The sequence below is a fragment of the Schistocerca americana genome, chromosome 1, assembly GCF_021461395.2.
Source record: "Schistocerca americana isolate TAMUIC-IGC-003095 chromosome 1, iqSchAmer2.1, whole genome shotgun sequence".
In the NCBI taxonomy this organism is placed as follows: domain Eukaryota; kingdom Metazoa; phylum Arthropoda; class Insecta; order Orthoptera; family Acrididae; genus Schistocerca; species Schistocerca americana.
The window spans coordinates 438,404,239-438,424,751 of record NC_060119.1 but is presented as its reverse complement, the minus strand read 5'-3'; the positions used below and the strand labels follow the sequence as shown (position 1 = coordinate 438,424,751).

The window sequence follows — 20,513 nt, the reverse complement described above, 5'->3', positions numbered from 1 at the left end:
GTTGTGTCTATCTGCTCTTGTCTTAATGTCTTCTTGGATCAAGTCAATGGGGTCCAAGACTGACCTAAATTCTTTTACATTCTCCTCTGATGCATGAATAAATTTTTCTCACATCTCAGCTGGAAGTGTTGCCTTCAAAATATCCTTAAGCATTGTAGGCTCATCCCAGTATCTTGCTTTGTTTAAATACTTCTCAATGTATCACCGTAGTAGACTTACAGATTTTGAACAGAAAGGTTCCGGGTTAAATACTTCTTTCCTTAATTGTTCTTGCATGCTGTGATGGTACTTGAATTACGTAGCCATTATGGCACCTCACCTCAACCTCTCGATACCAGCAATATTCTACTGTGTTTCTGTAAAATAATTAACATATTTATGTGACAACATTCAGATTTGATTTCATTAATGTAGAGGTACTTTGATACATCAATATGTTTATATTGCAATGATATTATTCTTATGTGTATTCTTTCTTTTGTCACTATGATCTTTGACGTACTTGTAACTCTGAATTTTGGGCTCATAAGTGGTTATTAGTGTGTCGAGTCTTGGTCATCATGTTGAAAAGACGCAAATTGTAGTCAGTTTATGAAATGTGAACTTTAACAATGAGTTAGATATTTTCAAGTATGTTTTATATTGTGAAGTGATGTTGCAACAAAAGTAATAAAAAAGAAGTGTAACTTAAATTCGGAGTGCTGACTACTTTTTTACATCACCATTGTCTTAACTTGCAAAAGTTTAATCTTCAAGAATGTTTTATGAAACACATCTGTAAAACTATTGAATATTGCAGAATTACACCTAGGCCTCTTTGCATCCAAGCTTGGAATCATCATTACCTAGATTTTTGACGATTGAGCCATGAGTTCACAACGAGACCATGTGGGAAACACGAAAAGATGAGTGCCTAGTTTATCCATTATTTCAAGAAATGACTTCATTAACTGTGCTCTAATGATACCTGCCACACAATATAACTTTGTTGTTGCCCGAAAATGCAATATTTAGCAGCGTGAGCAACACTACAATCATAATTAATTTTTGGCCTTTGTTGTGGTAGGGTTGTTAGAACGTGGGTGCTCTTGCTGGGATAGGCAGCACCAAATATTCAAAAATTAACAGTAGATGTGTTTCAGGAAAAGTACATAGTGAATCTGTTATGAAAAATGTTGACAAAAACCTGACAATCAAATATTAAGGGAACACAACCACAGGACGAAAAATGGATGCAAAAGACAATGGGACAACAAAGGATTTAAAATAAACACTATGACTGGATTCTGACGGAGAAGACTTCAGCTATAAGCTAAGTAAAAATTCTAACGAATTTTGTAATTTGGTATTGTCATTTTTACTGGTTCATTTTTTGTTAACAGTTAATAATGGACAAAATTAATGAAGGGGAAGGAATAGCAGGGGGGGGGGGGAGAATCAAAAACTTGATAAAATAGAATTTAGGTAGAATTTAGAATTAATACTGCAACTCCTGAACAAGCAAAATGAAAATATAAATAATTTAAAATCAGAAATGAGGGCTGAAATTGATGAAAGGTTAGGGGAGAATTTGAATAAGCAATTAAATGTAATAAAAACTGAGTTAACCGAGGTCCAAAATACACTGGAAGGTAACTTACAGGCGATAAAATTGAGGGTAGACAATGTGGAGAAAAAAGTAATTGTTTTTGAAAATGAATTCATTGCTGAAAATAGTAACAGAGTCAGGGAAATTCAGGAACTTCAAAATGAAAATGAATCACTAGATGCAAAATTAGATGACTTGAAAGCAAACAATATTAATGCAATCAGTAGTGTTGAGAAAAAGGTTGACAGTTTAGAATCAAATATTACCAATAAAGTAGACACATTAAAAACTAAAATAAATCAAGTTGAAGAATATGTTGTTAACAAAAATTTGAACAGTCATAGACCAGTATGGTCGAACCTGTTAGTGAAAAGTTTTCCTTGAGATAATTTGCACCCAGTTGATTTTTTGCACCATTGCAAGGACAATTTTGTGCCAGGAATGTCTGATAATTCAAAAATTAAATTTGTCAAAAAATTTCTTGAAGGGGAGGCCCTATCCAGGGCTAACCTAAATTTCGATCAGTGGGAAACCTTTGCAAATTTTGAGAAAAGCTTTTTAAACAAATTTTGGTCAGAATCTGAACAGGGGAGGATTAAATCTGAATTTTTAAATGGACCTATTTTCTGAGGGAGAGTGGGCACCATGAAAGCATTTTGTAAAGATCAATTGAGAAAATTAATAGATTTAGATAAACCGTTTGGTGAAATGACACAAATAGATGCACTGAAAAGGAGGCTACCTGAAAAATTACAATGTGATTTAGTTCATGGGTCTGATGATTATTTGGAAAATTTTTTAAAATATGTGGATAAATTGGATAGGGCATTAGAAAGAGGGAATATGTAAAATTTTAACAATGGTGAACACCAACGGGGGGGTGGGGGGTGGGGGGTGGGGGGGTGGTATTCAAACAGGTATGGAGAGAGGAGAGAATACAGAGACAATAGACATGAACAACACAGGGGAAACAATAGGGATCATAATGGTAATGACAGAGACAGGGAAAAGAAATTTTGGAAATAGAAACAGGTGGGATGACAGAAACAGGGAGGAACAAAATTGGAGATCAAACAACACTGAAAACAGGCAGGAAAACTTGCCCCCCTTCTAACAGCCGTGTACCGCAAGTCTCTAGAGGAACGGAGGGTTCCAAATGATTGGAAAAGAGCACAGATAGTCCCAGTCTTCAAGAAGGGTCGTCGAGCAGATGCGCAAAACTATAGACCTATATCTCTTACGTCGATCTCTTGTAGAATTTTAGAACATGTTTTTTGCTCGCGTATCATGTCATTTCTGGAAACCCAGAATCTACTATGTAGGAATCAACATGGATTCCGGAAACAGCGATCGTGTGAGACCCAACTCGCCTTATTTGTTCATGAGACCCAGAAAATATTAGATACAGGCTCCCAGGTAGATGCTATTTTTCTTGACTTCCGGAAGGCGTTCGATACAGTTCCGCACTGTCGCCTGATAAGCAAAGTAAGAGCCTACGGAATATCAGACCAGCTGTGTGGCTGGATTGAGGAGTTTTTGGCAAACAGAACACAGCATGTTGTTATCAATGGAGAGACGTCTACAGACGTTAAAGTAACCTCTGGCGTGCCACAGGGGAGTGTTATGGGACCATTGCTTTTCACAATATATATAAATGACTTAGTAGATAGTGTCGGAAGTTCCATGCGGCTTTTCGCGGATGATGCTGTAGTATACAGAGAAGTTGCTGCATTAGAAAATTGTAGCGAAATACAGGAAGATCTGCAGCGGATAGGCACTTGGTGCAGGGAGTGGCAACTGACCCTTAACATAGACAAATGTAATGTATTGCGAATACATAGAAAGAAGGATCCTTTATTGTATGATTATATGATAGCGGAACAAACACTGGTAGCAGTTACTTCAGTAAAATATCTGGGAGTATGCGTACGGAACGATTTGAAGTGGAATGATCATATAAAACTAATTGTTGGTAAGGCGGGTACCAGGTTGAGATTCATTGGGAGAGTGCTTAGAAAATGTAGTCCATCAACAAAGGAGGTGGCTTACAAAACACTCGTTCGACCTATACTTGAGTATTGCTCATCAGTGTGGGATCCGTACCAGGTCGGGTTGACGGAGGAGATAGAGAAGATCCAAAGAAGAGCGGCGCGTTTCGTCACTGGGTTATTTGGTAACCGTGATAGCGTTACGGAGATGTTTAATAAACTCAAGTGGCAGACTCTGCAAGAGAGGCGCTCTGCATCGCGGTGTAGCTTGCTCGCCAGGTTTCGAGAGGATGCGTTTCTGGATGAGGTATCGAATATATTGCTTCCCCCTACTTATACTTCCTGAGGAGATCACGAATGTAAAATTAGAGAGATTAGAGCGCGCACGGAGGCTTTCAGACAGTCGTTCTTCCCGCGAACCATACGCGACTGGAACAGGAAAGGGAGGTAATGACAGTGGCACGTAAGGTGCCCTCCGCCACACACCGTTGGGCGGCTTGCGGAGTATCAATGTAGATGTAGATGTAGATGTAGATGTAGACAACCTCAATGAGGGTCGGCAGTTTTGGGGCAAGAAAATTTAATCACAATAGGACCTACAATAACAACTGTGAATTTACAGATAGAGGAAGAAGGATAAATGTAACTAATTATTATAATAAAACCAGTGAAAGACAAAACAAATACACACCACGAATAACATACACTCATTTTCAACACCAAATTAATACTTTTAATTTTGATCAGAAATTTTGGGATACGATAAGAGAAAATAATCATGTTGAAAGGAATAAGGTAACTACTTCTGAGAACAAGCCAGATGAGGATATTGCAATTGTGCCAGAATTTTATAATTGGGTAGAGAATGAAAATCTATATAATTCTGAAGTATCTGACAAACATTACAGCTATGATTTGAATAAGTTATTTAATGAAAATGAAAAGTTATGTGAAGAGAGAGAGATGGAACTTAATTTGACTGTGGATAGGATGCATGATGAGGAAAGTTTAGATTTTGATAAAAATACGAAAACTAATGAGGTTGTTGGGAGTTGTACGGAGGTAAGTGATGGTGAGATTAATGCTGTTGGTGAGTATCAGGTATTCGTCAAGATTATTTCAAGTGAATTAGTAAATCTATGTGATAATGAAGTTGATAACTGTGAGCATTATGATGAGGTAAGTGTGGTTAGTAATGAGGAAGTGGACACTCATGCATCTGAAGAACAGGTAAAGTTAAGCCAGTGTAACCAATGTAATGTAGCAGAGGACTGAAATGTTGTGCCAGCTAATAGTATGAAGTATTTAAACCCACATACAAGTTCTGAAGGAAAAGGTGAAAAATTTTTAAAAATATTATGGAACAGTTGCTATTACAAAACAGATAGGGAAGAGTTTTGGAACTATTTAGCTAAAATTTGTAGAAGGTTATATCCTCACTGGTGGCAAAGAGTAAAATGTAATGAATTGCTGTTGTATGCTCAACCAGTTGTATCCATAGATGATGTTAATGAAAATGTCAATGTGTGTGTGAAGCTATTAAAAACTGATCGTGAAAATAATGAGGTTAATTTTAGAGAAATTGAAAATGACCTGTTACATGAGCCATTAAAAGAAAAAGTAGAAGAATGTGAATTAGGGTCTTCATACATTAAAGGTAAAGTAAACATTTGGGAGGGTAAATGTCTCATTGATACAGGGGGTCCTATTTCAGCCATTTCAGAAAAATTCAGAAATAAAATTAAAGAGTGTTGATTTTGTTGAGGCCCCTGTGATGGGAGTAAAGATAAGAGGAGCTACAGGCAAACACAGTAAAGTCATCAAAAGTAAAGTATTTTTATCATTTGAAATAGAAGAAGTAAAATTTGAGCAGGGTTGTCTTGTTATTCCAAGTTTAGAAGAGAACATAGTGTTTGGCATGGACTGGGTGTTAAAGGTAAGTGCTGCATTTAACTGGAGTGAGGTGAAGTTAATTGTGTGTGAACCGAAAAGCAATATTACTGTGTGTACACAACTGTTTATTATACACTGTTGCAATCATGTCAGGAAAATCATAGACTATGAAGAGAATTTGTACTGTTATGATGACAAGCCTGAGCTAAATTTTTCCGGTCAAAATTATGAAAACCTAGTTAAAAGCAAAGTAGAGGAAGCAATTAATTTGGACAGTGAACAATAGAGACAGTTGGAAAATTTATTGTGGGAATTTCAAGATGTTTTCAATGAAAAACCTGGAAGAGTCAAGAATTATCAATGCACTTTACACCTTAAAAATCATGAACCTTTTTTTCTCAAGCCTTATAGTATTCCTTTTGCAAAAAAAAAAAAAAAAAGGGTGAGAGTGAGATACAAAAAATGGAAGAAGTAACAGTGATCATAATAATCCTTTGGTTGTGGTTTCCAAATGTGGAGGGGGTGTGGACTTGTACTTGATTCTAGACACCTTAACAAACTTTTGAAAAGAGAAAATGATCATCCAGAAAACATAGATGAACTGTTACATAAATTTGAATGTGTGAAATTCATGAGCAGCTTAGACTTAACTTCAGGCTTTCACCAAATTTCTTTAGAAATATATTCTAGAAAGTACACTGCATTTTTGTATGGGGGGAAAAAGTTATCATTACTGCGTTGCACTATTTGGACTAACTGTTTCTGTTGCTGAGTTTATTAGAGCATTAGATCTTGTTTTGGGGGATGAACTACTGTCTAAACTTACTGTATATGTAGATGATATTTTGATTTCTGGAAAAACATGGGAAGAACATTTTGAATTGCCAACACAGGTGTGTTAAAGTTAGAAAAAATGTAAATTTGGGGTAAGTGAATTGAAATTTTTGGGACACATTATTTCGGAAAAGGGGATTGAACCTGACAGAGAAAAAATTGAAGCTATAGAGAAGGCTCCTGTTCCTAAAAATAAGAAACAATTAAAATCTTTTTTTGGTCTTGCTGGATTTTACAGAAAGTATGCCAGTACTCAAGCTATGAACGCTTCTTGTTTATGTGATCTATTAAAGAAAAATACTGTCTGGGATTGGTCATCTGATTGTCAAAAAGCATTTGATGAGATAAAGAAACAACTTTCACAGACCAGAATTCTATATAGGCCTGACATGTCTTTACCCTTCTGTCTACCAGTTCCTTGATGTCAGGTACTGACAAGCCTGCAATTTGCTGGTATCACAGGAGATCTCGGGACATGGCAAAGCATGAATACAGTGCCCTGCTCACCCCCAAATGTTGGTAGTAATCAGATGTAAGTGCACTGACCAATTGCTGGCTGTCATCTCAGCACCTTCATCAGTGGGCGTAAGTCTGGGCAGAAATATCTCGTAGATACTGATTCTGACATACATGTGTTCCCACACACAAAACTGCACAGCAAGCAGCTCCACTCCCTGTTCTGTTTGACTACTGCCAACAATTCAATTATATTGACATACAGAGTAGATCAGTCAGAATTTTTGAATAGGGCATAACTTCACATGGGATTTTATGGCTGCAGACATGTCAAAACCTACAATAGGTGCAGATTTTTTGACACATTATCAACTGCTTCCTGACATGGTGAATACACAGCTTTTTGATGGTGTCATTGTGTTGACAACTGTAGGTTTTCATTGAGATGTGACAGTTCTCATGGTTAAACTTGTGCAAGATATATGTGGCAAGTATGCTGACTTATTGAAGAGATTAACAGACTGACAAGACCTCCAGGAGCAACAAAGGAGATACCCCATGACACGGTGAATCAGAAGGACCATTAGCCTCCCGCAAACATTGTCACTTGTCACCAGATTGAATTGCCATAGCGAAAGTGGGATTTGATATCATGATTTGTGAAGGGATGATGTGGCCACTGAGTAGCCCCTAATCATCTCCACTACACTTGGTACCAAAAAAGAATGGCACATGGTGCTTTTGTGTGATTATTGGACCGTAAAAGCTAGAAGTGACCCCAATCAATACCCCATACCTTTGCTTCAAGACTGTAGTTATGCATTATGTGGCATGATTGTATTCAGTGTTTTAGATTGTCCAAAGGTATAAATGCAGATTCTTATGGTGGGAGCAAACATACAAAAGACAGCCACTATCACTCTTTTTGACCTTTTCAAGAGATGGTCCGTGATGTTGGGCCCACAAAATGCAGTGCAAATAAGGCAAAGGTTCATTTATTATGTGCAACAAGCCCTAAATTTCTGCTTTGCTTATCTCAATGACATTTTTATGCTCTCCACCTCTCTGGAGCAACGTCATCAACATCTTACTGAAGTGTTCAGAACATTGGAAGGGTATGGTGTCATCCTAAGTACTGCCAAGTGTGTCTTAACGTCATCAACATCTTACCGAAGTGTTCAGAACATTGGAAGGATATGGTGTCATCCTAAGTACTGCCAAGCGTGTCTTCAGCCAGGCACAAGTTGATGTTTTGGCCACTGGATCATGTTGTCGAGCTCGCTACCCTTGCCGTCAGAAGACATGGCTACAGATCACCAAAGAACTGCATCATATGTTGGTGTCTTCACTTTCTATTGCTGACATCTACCTCTAATGAATGAGTTCCAAGCACCATTAACAGCAGCACTCACTGTCCCGAAGAGCAAGGTAAACACACCAGTTTTGTGGATTGATGGGATGATCTCAGATTTCAAAGCAGCCAAGTGGAGTATAGTGGATCTGGCTTTACTCATGCAGACAGAACTGAGTGCACCACTGGCATTGGTAGTTGATGCGAGTCAAGTGGCAATCAGAACAGTGTTGAAACAACTTTGTGATTGAGCATAGCAGCTGCTAGTATTCTTCTCACACAAGCTGTCTCTGCCTCAACAGAAATGTAGTGCCTACAACAGAGAGCTTTTAGCAATCTATGAAACCATTAAATATTTCCAATCTCAGCTGGAGGACACACAATTCCCAAACATAAGCCACTCCTATGTGCCTTCCAACAGTTCGTCAGCATGGCAAGTTGGTCTACCTTTCTCAGTTCAGCACAGATATAAAACACATTTATGAAACAATATAGTGGCTGGTTAAAGACTCCAAATCATCAATCAAACTTTTGATAGCAGAAATTCCTGGCACTCATGCAAAGTTGTACTGCAATGTGTCCAGTGGCAAACCTTGTTCTTTCCTGTCAATGAAATTCAGGAGATTTGCTTTTGATAATATACTGGGTAACTGTAATTAAAGTTAAACTTTCAAAATGCTGTAGAAATAACACCACTGGTCAGAATGACGTCAAATAGCAATGGAATATTATCAGAGGAGGGGGAAAACGTATAGCAGAAGAAGAAAACAGTGTGAAAATTGATCAATAGATGGTGCTGTATGTGTCAGAAAAACACCTGCCATGCGCACGATCCATTGAAGTTGGTATAAACACGCCAGGTACATGACTTTTCCTCCTTTCATGTCTGTGACATTTGCCATGACTGTCTCAATGCAGGATCATGCTCTGCTTGTAAAGCTGTATTACAAGACTGATGACTGTGCTCACGTCACTCTGCGTAAGTTCCGGTCATTGAAGGGTTTGGAAAAAGGCGTTGTTCCAATGACTGCTGTGGGTCTGGATAAAATGATTCAGAAATTCGAAAAGACAGGTTCTTTTGGTGTGCAACCTGGTGGAGGGAGGAAACGAATTGATTTGAAGTCAGTGGAAGCAGTGGCAATAGCAATGCAGGAGGTGACAAGTGGAGGTGTGCAAATGTGTAGTGCATGGAGAATTGCCTGAACATTGGACATACCCCATGCACTGTGTAGCCATCCAAAATTACCCTTGTGTATGTGTTGTTTCCTGTTGACCTGCCAGCAAGAGAGACCTTCATTTTAGAATTTCTTGCTCATATGGAACTGGACAATGATGGGCTGTGGAAGATTTTGTGGTCGGGCAAATCCCACTTCCATCTGGCAGGGTATGTCAATACACAGAATTGTTAAACATGTGCAATGGAAAATTCACACACATATCAACTAGTAGCACTTCATCCTGGAAAGTTCACTGTGTGGTGCAGGTTTATGGCATCGTTTATCACAGGGCCATATTTTTTTTAAGAGGCAAGTGCTTCTGGTCCTGTTACCTGTACCATCACTGGTGAGTGCTATGAGTGTCTTTTGTGCAACCACAGCATTCCAGCTCTCCAATAGCATGGATCTGTAGATGGGATCATTTTTATGCAAGATGGCACATCTCCACACATTGCAAATCCAGTTAAGCAGCTGCTGAAGTGCAATTTCAGAAGTGCTAGAATAATCAGCCTCCATTTCCCTACAGCCTGGTCATCCCAATCACCTGATCTTAATCCGTGTGACTTCTGGCTGTAGGACTATCAGTGTTCCGACTGCAAACTTAGTTGCATAGAAGGCATGCATTGCACAACACATTCTGAACATGACCCTGAAAACACTTCAATCAGTTGTAGAACATACTGTTTCTTGATTTAAACTTGTTGCAGAATATGGTGGACAGCATACTGAACATGATTTGCACCACTCACATGGAAATTAATAATCCGATTTGATTTTGGTTGATGCTTTTTATGTGGTTTTTGGCCTCAGGACAATTAAAAACCAATGTGATTGATGATTTTTATGTGGGTTTTGGCCACAGGACAATTAAAAACTGATGTGAGTGATGCTTTTTATGCAGTTTTGGGCCTCAGAACAATTAAAAACAAATTTTTCCCATCCGATGTGATATGATCTTGCCATGGTGGATGGGCTTATGTAACTAACAGTATCACACTTGTACAGCCATGCACACTGATAAGTACAATTTGTTTAACATCAAATGTGTACACGTTAGGCATTGTTGTATGAGTCATTTGACATTTGTGTCTTACAGTACCATCTATTGCTGCGTTTTTTAACTCTTTATTTTTCTTCTGCCATACATTTTCCACTTCTCCTACAATTGGTTTTACATGGCCAGAAGTCAAGAAACATTGCTGAGACTGGGCACGGCCATGTATTAAATGGCATCTCAACATAGCCAACAGACATGTGCATGTGCCAGTGGATAACTTTCCAGGTAAAACAGTTTGATTTGCACATGTTTGTATTGTTATTGTCAGCTCCTTACCTGCATTGAAAGGCAAATGTTATTTATTAACAATGATAGACTGCTTTGCCTACTGGCCAGAAACTGCATGAGTAGACAACATCTCAGCAGAGACCTTAGCTTATGCCTTTGTTTCTTGTTGGATGTGTCATATTGTGGCTATCCTTCACATGTCGTGACAGATTGCAGACAACAATTTGAGTACAGACTATTTATATGGTTGACTAAATTATGTGACACTGTGTTTCATAGAAAGATGAGCTATCACCCCACAAGCAGTGAGATGACAGAATGCTGCCACCGATCGTTGAAAGCAACCCTGATTTACCATGATACAAGTTGAGAAAAACAGCCCTCCTAATGCTTTTGCTTGGTCCAAGAAACACAACCCAGATTTTGATGCTTCAGCTGCCAAACTGATGTATGGTGAAATGTTATGGCTGCCAAGGGAGTTTTGGGTACATGGTTCTTGCAGCTACATAACTTGACAGATGGTAATTTTATTTGTTCATTGACAGAACACATCTCCCACACCCAGCCTTGGTAACTGTAGGCATGTCGCCAGTCCTACATATGTATACAAAATCCATCTCAAGTGCTCACACATAACACTATGCTCTGATGGTGTCAAACACCTGTTGCAACTATGTTATACTCTGGACTACATAGAGCAGTGCAATGATGGGGCTTCATGCTTTAATTATCGTTAATACAAAATGAGGTCAACACAGCACAATTGCAACTCAGTTACAACTGCTTTGTCACCAAGGGTTCCAACAACTGTTGACATGAAGAAGCCCACTGGAGAAACAACACAATTGGGTTGTAGCATCCATTACCATACAACATTTTTGGACACCACTTCACTTTCCCAGCAGGGGCTCCAGTGCAAGTAGTGCTGTTCTCGTGCATAATTTTGTAATGCTTTCGAAGTGCTTCCACACCAGGCACTAGAGTCATTGTATTCTATTATGCTTGTGTGCTTACTTTTAGAATAGTCTTTTATTCCATTGTTTATTAGTTGTGGAAATGATTTTTGACTAGTGTCTATTCTAGTTGTCAGATTGATTCTACTTCCATGTAAAATGCCTCAATCTAACATATGTCATTACCAATAACCAATAAAGGGTTACTTATTCTGACATGAAGAGTTTCTTTCAATATATCAGTGGCTAATAGTATGCAGGCAGGAATTTGTTCAGACAGCCCCAGACACAAGGTCACTCTATCAGTTTGTTAGTATGATATGTGAGCGTTGTGTTATGGCTTTGAAGTAACCTGTGTAGTGAAGAATCAAGAACACTATTTCAGAACATGGTTTTATAGAGGTTTTGACTAAAAACTAAGTGTATATCTAAATGTGAAGATAAAACGACAAAATAGACTGCCTCCTGTGGTCATAGGCTCCTTTCTCTCTTGTAATACATCACATGTAAATTGTTATACTTTGTACAGAGAGATGTTGTCAAGAAACTACAAGCTGCAGAGAACATATAGCTAAACAGAAATATTATCTTGAAGTACAAAGAATACTTGGCACAACAACACTATTATTTCAGAACAGGTGATGTAGATCTTATACTGAGTTGGTGAATATACACATTAGAAAAAGTATTTCAGTGGTATACAAATCCTTTTGTGTCATGTTTATACAGCTCAAATTTCATACTTGTTTATACAGGGTGTTCAGAAATTCCCATTACAAACTTCTACAACTTGAAGGGGGGAGTGAGTACATAATTTTTTTAAATAGGAAGCCATGCCTGGAAATGTACCATTCGCATTCTACAACGGTTTCAGTTTAGATGTATAACTCACCTATTTCTGCTTGATGAACTGAATTAAGTGTGATACTGTATAATTATTAGGTAACAATTTGAAAGGAAACGTAATGAGCCCCATTTGTTTGTATTAACACTTAAACATTACATGTTTGCATTATTCCAAAACAAAAAGAACTCAGCACACTGTACATATAGAACAATACTGATGCATTGCAACAGCAGCTTGTGTCAGAACAATGCATGTGTGGCAAAGCATCTTCTGGTAACACTCTTCATCCTACTTGTTGTCTCTTAAGTTTCTAGCATAGTCGCCAGAACTCATGCTAGCAGATCTCACTTTATCTCTACAGGAGTCTTGTAAACTAAGCTTTGCATGAAACCCCACTAGAAGTAGTCCACAACATCCTGTCTGTCTTATTGCATATGTGTTAAACTTGATGTTATAACAATTGGTGACGAGGTAGTGGATTTTTCCTTTTCACCGTTGACCCACAGGTTTCCATGGCTACTGTCGAGCAACTATTGCAAAATCTCCTTGAACAGCAAACACTTCTAACAGCGGCGATTCACGACTTCATCGCGGCGTCAAATGCAGGGCATTTCTTGTCGTTGGCTATACCTCCTTTTCCTCCTTATGACGAGATGGTGGAAGACTGGTCTGATCATGAAAAACGTCTTCGACAGCACTTCTTGGCATTTCATGTCATGGATGAACAACCATGTAAGTCTCTGTTCCTTTACTGGATTTCACCTCAAATGTATCAGTTGTTGACACAATTGCCTCCTTTGAAGGATACTGCATCTTTGTCCTTTGCTGAAATGTGCTCACTTCTGTCTGTCTATTTTCAAAAGCAAACGCATGTGGTAGCCTCTTGTGTTGCCTTTTATCGTTGTCAAAAACACGGTGGGACAACACAGCACCTAAGCCATAGTACGAAGCATCCACAGCAAGCACAACTGGTTTGGAGGGATCAAAGTGGACAAGCAACGATCACTCAATAGCGCGTTTTTCTGTTTCTGGAACACCTCTTGGCATTCGGCCGTCCATACAAATGGAATGTTGCGCTGACATAATTGGTGCAATGGTGCAGCAACTTGTACTACATTAGGAATGAACCTATGATAACACGTTATTTTATCCAACACAGATTGTAATTCCGACAAATTTTTAGGAGAAGGAAGGTTGGCAATGGCACGAAGATGTGACCGTAAGGGATGGACACTTTGTGCATTGATTACATGTCCCATATATTCAATTTATGTTCAGAAAAACACACATTTATATCTGTTCACTTTTAGTCCTGCCTCCAACAACACTGTAAAGAGGTGACACAAAGTCTGCAAATGTTCATTCAGAGTATGACCGGCAATGATGATGTTGTCCAAGTAATTTGAACGAAACAGAACCTTGGCAGTCAGTTTTGATAAGTAACACTGAAAAATAGCAGGAGCAGATGAACTGCTAAAGGGGAGAAGCAAATATTTGAAGAGACCCAAGTGAGTATTAATCATGAAAATGTTTTGGGATGCTTCATCTAATGGAATCTGCAAGTACGCATCCCACAAGTCTATCTTGGAATAATATCTTGCCATACCTAATTTGTCCATTAATTCCTCAGGGCATGGGAGAGGATAGCTATCAACAATAATTTGTGGATTCACAGTACTCTTGAAATCCACACAAAGACGTAAAGAATCATTCGGCTTTTTAAGCGCAACTAATGGGGAGGTCCACTGACTAGCATTAACTGGTGCAAGGACTCCTGCAGTTTGCAAAGAATTGAGTTTGTCTGCTACTTGGTCACGTAATGCATGAGGCACTGCTCTGCCTTTGCAAAAATGTGGCTGGGCGTTTTCCTTGAGGGTGATGTGTGCAACATAATCACGTACGCAGCCCAACCACTGCTAAACAGTTCAGGAAACTCCTCACAGAGGGGGACCACAGCGTCTAGAGTAGGAAGGGCACTGATTGCTAAGACATTGTTCTGTATGCTTAGGCCGAACAAATCAAAATTGTCAGGTCTGAAAATGTTTTCGCATGAGGGTGTGGCCACTACATGGAACTGAACTGTCCTGGTCACGTCATGATATGTTGCTGGCAGGCTGCACATGCCAAGTACAGAGATATGCTCGCCACTATATGCTGTGAGTGTAGAAGAGGGCATGGCAAGTTTAGGCTTTCCAATAAGTGCATACACATTACTGTTGATAAGTGTCATGGAAGCACTGGTATCAAGTTGAAACGTCACATGATGGGTAGCAATAAACAAGTCTATGTACAGTTTGGTAGCCTGCTGGTGCACAGAGGGTGGCAAAACACTACCACCATGAATGACATACACACCACTCCACAAATCACTTGCAACAACACTGTGCGAAACACTGTCTGCACTAGAGGCAATAGCATTAACAGACGGAGCATGGTCAGACGTTCTAGATGCCAAAGTATTTTGTTTCAGCTGCTGGCATATGGACTGCACATGTCCAGTCTTTCCACATTTGTAACAAGAGTAATTTCATGAGGGACAGTTTTTGCGGAGGTGACGAACATTGTACTTAGGACAAGATTTCAATGGCGTCCAGGAGGAAGCAACCTGTTTATTCCGTAGCGAAGGCAGTTGATGGAAATGCCAGTCACTTCCGCCCTGCTGTTTGGGAACACGCGGAGTGTGTGGCGACTTGTCCTTACAGTGGTTGGTCCATTGCAAACTAGGACTGTCAGACATATGACAAATTGTAGGCACTTCAAAACTATTTTGTGCATTCTCACATGCGTCTCTGCTCTCTAGTATAACCAGTACCTGATCAAGGGAGGGATCTGGGATCCATAGGAGTTGCTCCCAAACATGAACATCCAGCACACTTTGAGTGATTGCATCACGAATCATGGCATCAGCAAACGATGTTCCATAGTCGCTTGCAACTTTACAATCATGGGTTAAACCTTTCAATTCCGCCACCCATTGTTTATAAGTTTGACCTTGCTGTCGACGGAAGCAAAAAAAACGGAATCTAACCACAGTGACTAAAGTTTGTGAGTCAAAGTATGTACACAGGGCCTGAACACACTGGTTGTAGGCTAATGATTTTGGGTGGGTGATGGGGAAGAGTTTCTCCAACAAACGATACACATTAACATCCACAGAAGCCAACAAGAATGCAAATTTAAGCTGACCTGGATGTTGGTGAGCTGGGACATGTGCCTTGAAGAGAGCGAGGTATTCATTCCAAGTTTCAGTTTCCTCCCTGAATTCACAGAATGGCGGCGTGCAGGTCAGCCAATTGGTTGGGCTGACTGCAGCTGGGGAGGTCGGTTGCCTCTGCGGTGCAACCAGCTGCTATATGCCAATGAAGAGCTGTGTCATCTGCTGCATCCACAAAACCCATATTTGTTCACGCATAACCGCCGGAGCAGCAGATGCTTGTGCCGTAGTGGTAGGACCAAAGTGTGGAGGCGATGGATCTGCCATATTAGTTAAAGTCAATCGCGCCTCACAAGTTGATAACAAACAAAACAAAGATAAAAAGTTCTCCACTCTGCAAGCAGAAAAGTCCACAACAAATAGAGTTAAACCTGGTTAGGCACAAGCAATGAGGAAATGGTGCATGAAGTGGAGTATGATCTGGCATGAGGAGGTGATAGCGGCATTGGGAAGCAAAGTCCGCCCATGACACTGCTAAATGAAATAGCCTCATCACCACTTTTATGTCTGCCTGGAGTAGCAAACATATGTTAGAATTGGTAGCAGGATGTGACCGGGATGTGACACAAGATCTGATGGCTGAGAAAAGATTGGCCTCAAAGTAAGGTGCCAGCGATCAGGAAGATTATTTATCTTTATTCTCCTCACTGAAGCAGGCACCGTCTATTGCTCTCATAGCAAGTAGCTACGTAATTAAGTTCACAATACAATTCACAAATCCACAGTACAATCCAAATCGTAACTAAGTTCTAAGCCCAAGTTTGTAATATAAGATCTATACAATAACACTTCGATATTAACACAGCTAGTGAGCAAGAGCGAGTGGCCATGCATCGGGTCTGTGCTCCCGTTATATCTTGTGATCATAGAGGGAGCTGCAGGTAAGAACTATTGAATGGTGTGATGTCTTTAGCCCGAGACAATGCCATGAACTTCTGGCAGCTGCGATGGGAAGCTAAGGCTGACCACCGCGCATGTGCCGCTGGGCTTAGCGATGGCAGGGCGAGCATGATTCAGTTAGGTTCGCGGACATAGCATAATGTTTTGTGGTAACACAGTACTAGTCATTTGTGCCTACAGCTCATGTGTTCTAGCAGATGATCTCACACTGTAGCAGCTGATGTGTCACCTGGAAAAAAGCCACATCATGAAATTTACACACTCAAGGACAAAAGTTTTCTCTGCAATACACCTCTTTGCTGCTGCACATGGGTTTTGCCCTAAAGCATGCAACGGGAAACATCAAAAACTCCTGGCACTTCCCACATTGATGCCAAGCTGTCCACAAGATTGGTGCAGCAATTTAATGTTCTTCTGGTGTTAATGTTTATGTTCAAGTTACTTCATTATCAGAACTTAATGGCTTTTGTAGTGCTCCAGATAGGTACATAACCCATGAAGATTTTGATGATGAGTCAGTTTTGTGAGTCTATAAAGCAGCATTGCATGCTCCTGTGATCCCTATGGACTACTAGGCAAGATTGATACCGTACTTGAGCGCAACATTATTCAGCAATTGCCTCACTTTCTCACATCCTGAGAATGGAGTATCCACTTCTTGGAGCCCATTAAGTTATAGTGAGTGTGGCAACATGTAACCTCCTTTTTGGAGCTATATGCAAACCACTGTGGCCCAATTTTAATGTATTACTATTGGTTAGTTAATTAAAACTATTGTTTATTTATTTATTATTATAAATTGATATTTGTTATGCGTGCTTTTATATTAATTATTGGTTTAGTTATTGGTTTCAGTTGGTTTAGCTTAGTTCCTTATTTAATTTTATCTTTACTCTCCTGAAAACCTGAAAAATGTAAATGTTTCATTTTAAATACCACAGGAGAACAAGAGATGCATTACGCAGTAGCAATCTTGCGGAAATTACTCATCGTCATCTGCTCCACCTGAAATCTCTAAAACATTTACTCACTACGCAGATCATTTGACTCAGCTGTGTGCTGTGTTGTTTGATGAGTCTGGGTGATAGGTCCAACAATCTAGCAAATTAAAGTTTATTAATTCGGAGATAATCTCTCAACGAATTACGACCTCTGAGTGATCAATGTCTTGTAATATCTATACTGTGCTGTGATAATTAACTAATTTTGGTATGGAGATATACACACCTTGAGGCTTAGACCCCAACTAGGTATCACAGATGATAGGAAAGACAGAATAATTTAGAAATTTGACAGATATTCTAGAATTCATAGGAAAGATAAAATCTGCCTCATAGCCAAAAAAAATCTTTACACATGAAAATTTTTACAATCTTCTGAAAAATTTTCTTCATCGATGTCTTACTGAACTGCGGTGAAACTGATCAAACAGGAACATGGGACACAGCACGGAGGACAGTTGTCGCATTGGTGTACCGGACAGGAGACATAATGGATTTGAGAGACCAGAGGGGACCTCAGGAACAGGTACTCAGGGTTGTGGCATGAAACAATCGAAATTCGTCTAAGGAATGGTCAACTATTAAAGATTCCCGGAAGAGAAGGGTTAGACGAATTTCTCCAGATTCATTTTTGAACTCAAATATGGACCTGATCCATCCAATTAGTTGAATTTCTCCAGATTCATTTTGAACTCAAATATGGACCTGATCCATCCAATCTTCATCTGAGGAATGGGAAAATCCATTTGTCTTATACTTTCCACAACTAGGTGTCTTAATCGATACTGTAGTTGCACAATATCAGAATTCCAGATCGGAAAACAATTTTGAAAACATGGATAATTTCATCCATCTTCTTGAGTAAGCCGAAAGGTTCTAATCCTGGTTTTAACTTTTTTAATTCCTTCTCGTACAGAATCTCATCAGCTTCTTAACTGACAGATATACTGCAATAGTTTTCTGTCACTGACATCCTCTTGTGTGACACCTGCTGCACTCAATCTTCCTGCGAAGTGGACACCCTTTGTATTAATTCAGTCTTTGATTTCGTGCCTGATTCCAAGTTCGGAGGTGAAGTTATAATACCTTGAACTTCAGCTGCATAGTGGTGGTTTAGCTGACTGACCAACAGTGCAAATGTAATGGAATTGGCAGTCACTCTGGTGCAGAGGAAACTTGCTACTGCCTGAGCAAACCATAATGCTGGGTTGCGGGGTCAAAACAGCAGTAGCCACACGGCCAGTCTTGATATGGTTGGCAGGTCTGTCTCCACTCCAATTTATGATTCTTGACGTTTGCTGCTACCCATTTGTGCTGCTGATTTATTTTCTCTCTAACTGTGATCATGTTTTGGTCACCACTGTCACAAGTTGTGTGTGTTGTACTTGCGATCTCATTATCACGTTCTTGTCCACAGTGAGAATAAGATACCCTCGAAGCATAATTCTGTTCAACACATTATTTAGACGAGAAGTTTATTTTAAGTTAACATAACAGCAGGAAAAATATTATGGAACATTTCCAGTGCAACGAATATTACCAGTGTTTTTGGTAACTAAGAGAGGAAATCAGTAACAGTAACAGTAATACTAAAAAAAGTTAAATCAAGTTATTAAATTCATGGAGCATGCGCTGCAACAAGGAGAAATCATCTAACAGTACTCCTGGTGGTCAGCACATGAACTCTGTTGACATGTGCTGGCCGATCAGCTGATTAACTGACATCTGTTTTGGCTGACACCCAACATCACTACAAGACTCTCATATCGCCATTCACAGGGCGATGATGTGTAAACATGTAACATACCCCAGAACATGTATCAATGCTAATCATTACTGATGGAAAAGTGCTGTGAGAGAATGGGTTAGCACATATAATTTTCATTCTCACTCTACTGATCTGAATTCAGAGATTTGGAAGAAATAGTACACAACTTTATTACTCAGAATTTGAGTAATCTTTCATCATATTTATCAGTTTTGCCTTTACATAGTCATTTATGAATATCAGAATACCATATCAATACACTCACATTGTCCATGGTAAACTATGGTGATAATTCCTGTTAGTGTCATCACATACTATTTTAATGAAGGCCAATAATTGTTATTGTAGGTGCTGCTTAGTATATCTTTGCTCTTTAGCACACAGATAATCACTCTTGCACCTCATCACTAGTTCCTATTTATAACACTGCACCAGCATGTGTTCATAACTTATTTTGCAACTGGCAATACACAGCACTTCATTGGAAGTTCATTGTTGTTCACAGTATACATCACTAAACTGTACTTCTGCCAGTCTTCAAAACTGACTCTAGCTTCTATCATATTCAATTACAAATTTATTTACTACTCCCAAAGCTACATAAATTCATCTCAGTTGGTTCTCTTAATATGTTGTCATAGCTCTTACTCTTAACAATTTAATTTCAAACACCCCACAATGATCATACATTTCTTGCCGAACCTGTTCAGAATGGTCCTTCCCAATATCCTCATTTGTAATCCATCTCAACCAAATTTCGTAAAAACCCCACCAAGTGTACTGACTTTTGTCTTTAAACTATTTAATCATCTTTTGTTATATGCTGTTGCCTTGAATACATGTAGTCATTTGCTCTTGATGTGAATATTCTCATGTATTAAATGTGCAAACAAAGTTGACACTCGGTGCAGTGGCTGATGGGAGTAACTGTAAAGGCATTTCCCATTTACAGTCGCTCCCATCAGTCAATGTGCTGAATGAAAACTTTGTTTGCATGAGTCAGTCACTGTGCTGAATGAAAACTTTGTTTGCATGAGTAATACCTAATGCTAACATTTTCATAAAAAACTGAAACAGATATCCACTAATGACTATAGTCTTAAATGAAATTAAGAAACATCATAATTAAATTTTCCTTCATAAAACTAAAACCATGTTGCTGAAACAAAACATATCTAATTAAATAATCCTTGTGAATCATCTCTTATGCATTTCTAT

The 20,513-nt window shown here is 39.2% G+C and overlaps 1 protein-coding gene across 1 annotated transcript in view; it reads left to right on the top strand.

The window, feature by feature from the left end:
• The window catches only part of LOC124559509 (myosin-16-like), a 52,270-nt gene that overhangs the window by 19,864 nt on the left and 11,893 nt on the right, over positions 1 to 20,513 (top strand). The window contains exons 3-4 of the mRNA XM_047130912.1: positions 1,643 to 1,936; positions 4,324 to 4,806. Coding sequence (XP_046986868.1) covers positions 1,643 to 1,936; positions 4,324 to 4,806 — 777 coding nt within the window. The remainder of the gene's footprint in view (positions 1 to 1,642; positions 1,937 to 4,323; positions 4,807 to 20,513) is intronic.